Here is a 4,499-nt window from a genome sequence, read left to right on the forward strand (position 1 = left end):
AGTGGAGCTGAAGCCTCGCTAGGATCGCCTTTTTCCGCTGCTGCTACTTTCGTTTCGGTGTGAGGACTAAGCGCCTCTTCTGTAAGTATTTTACGCTTTATTTACGTTTGGAAATGTATATTATTTGTCGTTTTGTGTAACCTGGTTGGTCCTGGACAGGGATTTAATACACAAGATAGTCTAGAAATTTGGGCTAAGTTTTTGGGCGTGACATCTGTCAAGAACAGTTCCGCCGCTAGATCGGTTTGTAGAACCACAAATTCGAATGCTTAATCATTCATATGTAATTGTGTTGCAATCTATCTTATTCTTGCTTGTGTTTTCTTCGATTCGCATGCAGGGATTAGCCTTCTCGGCGAGATCAACCGGGTTTTGGTACGGTTGATAACCAGAGGAGACGTGGTGCTGCGCTTGCAGGGTTTGAATCGTGTTGATCGGAAGCCAGATCATGTGTGTCATGATTCCACCAAATCAAGAGTTATTAATACCTATTGGAAGATCGAGACCTAGCATCCTGATCAGTATGTATGCAGGCATGCTGTATTTAAACAACTCTACTAGAGTTAAAAAGCACTACTGAGTTCTCTTAATTACTGTAAAATAAATTATACATTGTCAAGTAGAAGATATCATACTATTCTCTCTAAGTACTGTCGGTCACTACAAGAATCTATTAAATCTATGACGTTATGGATCGCTGAAAATTCATCACAGAAATTTGTCTATGACGATTCTACTTATCGTCATCTATTGAGCGTCACAGATTAAATCTGTCGATGTTTTCTCCGAAATTGTCACGGATCAGCACAATCTATGACGTTTTTTAACCGTCATAAAACGCTTTTGGCTCGTGTAGTCCAGCCCAAGCCCAACCTTTCTGATAAAACTAAATGTCACAGATGGTTGCCACGTGGCGGCCAACATGGCAGGTGATGTGGTCGTTGACACGTGTGTGATGACTGGCAGCTAAACGTCAGCAAATATTTTTAAACGGCGCATTCATTATTTAACAGCGGCCCATTATTTGTTTAGAACTAGTCCATGTTAAAATAGGCCTATTTCAGAATTAGGCCCATTTCAAAACTGACCCATTTTGTCAACCAACTATCATATCAAAGCCCACTAAAGAGGCCCATTAAATTTGAGCCCAACAAATTCAATCCAATTTCTCATACCATTTCAGATTCAAACCTAATAACAGATACCATCTCAGATTCAACTAATAGTAGATACAAACAGAATACAACAAAATTCAAACAATAGTTTATCTCAGATTCAACCTAATAACAGATTGTCTCAGATACTCTGCTTCTAGAATCAAACAATAGTTCTACAGCAAGCAACAAAAATTTGTGTAGCAGAACCAAGCTACCAACTTGTGCAAGTTCAAGAATCACACAACATTCAAGCATACCCAGTTTTGGTTCAACAAACACCTGAAAACACTTGCAGCACCAAAAAAATCGAAGTTCCAAGTTCAGGTTCCCTCCACACCAGCAGGACCTGCAGCACCAAAAAATCGAAGCACCTGAAACAACTTGTTTGATTCCAGAAGCAAAGGCAGCAAAAGTTGAAGAACACCAACAGGACCTACAACAGGACCTACAGCTCTGAATGGCCATCGCTCTTGGTCGTTGCTACGGCTAACATGCATAAAAGAAATTAATAGATTCAGCCAAAAAGAGACCCAGCATACACATGGAATGAGTTAGCTTAGGCCTAGCAAAACTCACGAGTATAATAGGAGGACATAGACATAGCTAAATCAGAATTCCGGCAGCAGGCAAATCTTAGGCATTGTTGGACTTATGCATAGCAAAACCTGTAGGATAGGTATAGCAAAATCCTCTACCATAGGCATTGCAAAAATGGAACAGCTCCATCAGGAGAATCTTTGAATCAGAGTCCAGAGGAGCAACTGCAGAACCAGAGAAGGGAAACACATATCAGTCACTTAAAAATCATGGCAGGTAATTAGAAGATTAAAATGGAACTGAAATCACATCATAGCATGATTCTTGGTTGATGCATATAATAGTATGTTTAGGAGTTGTGTGCATGCACATAGTTATATCCATTAAACCTGAAAAATGAACCTCAGTAGATGGAAGCCATGTTGATCTGTGCATATACTAGTACTAGGTGTTGGGGTTATATTACTGAATATGCATCCTTAGTTCAATAAGAAAGACATAATTTTCATGAGTAATTGGACAAGATAGTATCATCTAAAATTTAATGGACTCTTAGTAGGATAATTCAAGTATAGATCAGCCATCTAAGTGCATAGTTGACAGCAAGAATTATCTTGGATGATCTACAAGTGTATTTGAGTTAAGGATTATATCTGCATATAGTTTTATAAACTAATGTTCAGTAAAGCCATCATAGAATGAATTTTGAATGCATGCATAGTTAGAAATAATCATTGTTCTATTTAACCTCAACAGCTTAAGATAACTAGACAAGATCAATATTGTGCTACTATTTCTAGTTAAATAGGCAGAGCATAAATGGGTAGACAGTAATCTATTTCTCAGTATAGACACTAAATAAAGCATCTAGGATCCATTGGCAGAATAATAGGTATCAATATTAGGTCAGCTAGAAGAGCAGAGCATATTTAGAGAAATGAATGACATCTATTAGTGTGTACAAATATATGTTTAGTTTAAGTATATGCAATCGTAGTTTATAAAATTATCAGGAAACAGTAAACTATAGTATCTGAATAAAAATCATAGCATAGTTAGGTCATTAATAAGTCTAATTTGTCCCTGCATGAATAAGTCTAATCATGTAAATTATATAGAGGCAAGAGTCAGGACAAATAGTCAGTAGCAGTAAATTATTTAAGGAAATAAGTAAACATTTATATAAAATTCTAAAAAAAAACCCTACCAGCCGGCGCCCGAGCTCGCCGCCGCCGCCGCCTGCCATCATCGTCGTCGCCGCGCCCAAGCACGCCGCCGCCGCTCGCCACCGCGCCGGATCCGCAGCGCCCGACCTCGCCGCCGCCGCCCACCGCCGTCGTCGTCGCCGAGGTCGTCGTCGCCGCGCCGCTGCCAGATCCCCCACTCCCGCCGCCGGCCGCCCCCGCTCCCGCTGCCCACTCCCGTCTCCGGATCCGGGCGGGACGAGGCCCGCTTCGCCGCCCACTCGTCATCGTCATTGGGGTCGGTGCCGCCGCCACCACCCGCGTCGTCGTCGTCGTCGCCCACTCGTTGTCGTCGCCGCCCACTCGTCGTCGTCGTCGGGGTCGGCGCCTCCTCCTCGTCATTGTGGTCGGTGCCGCCGCGGAGGGGGCAGCCCGAGCGACGGGGACGACGCGGCGGCCGCCAGCCGCCAGCACGCGCACGCCGCGCCCACTCGTGCTCGGTGCCGAGAGAGGGAGAGAAAGAGAGGGAGAGGAGAGAAAGAGTGAGAGAGAGGAAGAGAAAGAGTGAGGAGAAGGGGAAAATATCAGGGTAGAGAGAGAAGGAGGAAAGATGAAATATTTTGAAGCGGTTAGGAGGGAAAATTTTCATTTGAAATTTCGAATTGATTTTTATGACACTAAATCAACTCGTATGAAAAAGTTGTAAAAAACAAAGTTGTAGAACTAATTTAGATCTACCATTTTTCTTTTGGTCATTTCTCCATCTGAGTTTGATTGAACTATAAAAAATTTGAATTTTAAAATATAAGAAATTCAAATAATTTTTCGGGTAGTAAATGATACAAATGAAAAAAATTGTCAACAACAAAGTTGTATAACTTATCAAGATCTACAACTTTTGTTTTGGTCATTTTTCTATATGACTTTGTTTGAACAATATGAATTTGAATTTCAAATTATAACAACTTCAAACAACATTTACAAGTACTAAATGATTTCAACTGAAAAAGTCATCAATAACAAAGTGGTATAATAATTCATCAAGATCTATAACATTTATTTGGGTTATTTCTTCATCCGACAAAACGATTTGTAACATTATTCACAAAATGTACATATCTCTTATATAGTTTATAAACTATAAGAGAAGATAGATATGTAAATTTTGTGAACAATGTTACTATTACTTTATCGAATGATAAAATGACCAAAATAAAAGTTATAGATATTGATGAGTTATACAACTTTGTTGCTGATGACTTTTTCAGTCAAAATCATTTAGTATTTGAAGATGTTATTTGAAGTTGTCATAATTTGATATTCAAATTCATATATTGAAACAAAGTCATATAGCAAAATGACCAAAACAAAAGTTGTAGATATCGATGAGTTATACAACGTTGTCGTTGATGACTTTTTTAGTTGAAATCATTTAGTATTTAAAAATGTTATTTGAAGTTGTCATAATTTGAAATTCAAATTTTATATAGGTCAATCAAACTCAGATGGAGAAATAACCAAATAAAATAGGTAGATCTCAATAATTATACAACTTTATTTTTGACAACATTTTCACATAAGTTAATTTAGTATGATAAAATTCGATTCGAAGTTTTAATAT

The 4,499-nt window shown here is 38.9% G+C and overlaps 1 protein-coding gene across 8 annotated transcripts; it reads right to left on the reverse strand.

Moving 5' to 3' along the window:
- Positions 1–633: 633 nt before the first annotated feature.
- Positions 634–3,435, reverse strand: LOC127754034 (uncharacterized). 8 transcript variants are annotated; one of them, XR_008012748.1, is made up of 4 exons: positions 2,902–3,435; positions 1,734–1,918; positions 1,607–1,643; positions 634–1,503 (listed from the first exon to the last, which is right to left on the reverse strand). XR_008012748.1 is itself a non-coding variant. In XM_052279486.1 (3 exons), the coding sequence occupies exons 1-3, from the start codon at positions 3,278–3,280 to the stop codon at positions 1,478–1,480; spliced, it is 471 nt and encodes a 156-aa protein (XP_052135446.1). In that variant the 5' UTR covers positions 3,281–3,435; the 3' UTR covers positions 634–1,477. The 8 variants fall into 8 exon arrangements, 2 of the variants coding, with proteins under 2 accessions (XP_052135446.1, XP_052135445.1); XR_008012749.1 differs by having other exon boundaries at positions 1,591–1,643; XR_008012750.1 differs by lacking the exon at positions 1,607–1,643.
- Positions 3,436–4,499: the final 1,064 nt, after the last annotated feature.

Source organism: Oryza glaberrima, chromosome 11 (assembly GCF_000147395.1).
Source record: "Oryza glaberrima chromosome 11, OglaRS2, whole genome shotgun sequence".
Taxonomy (NCBI): Eukaryota; Viridiplantae; Streptophyta; class Magnoliopsida; order Poales; family Poaceae; genus Oryza; species Oryza glaberrima.

Bases quoted from the DNA above. Each gene is read 5' to 3' on its own strand.
- LOC127754034 (XM_052279485.1), bottom strand. From the start codon at position 3,280: ATGACGAGGAGGAGGCGCCGACCCCGACGACGACGACGAGTGGGCGGC. The intron at 1,919-2,901 runs GTAGGGTTTTTT...CTGGTTCTGCAG, and splicing joins GCGAGCTCGGGCGCCGGCTG to TTGCTCCTCTGGACTCTGAT.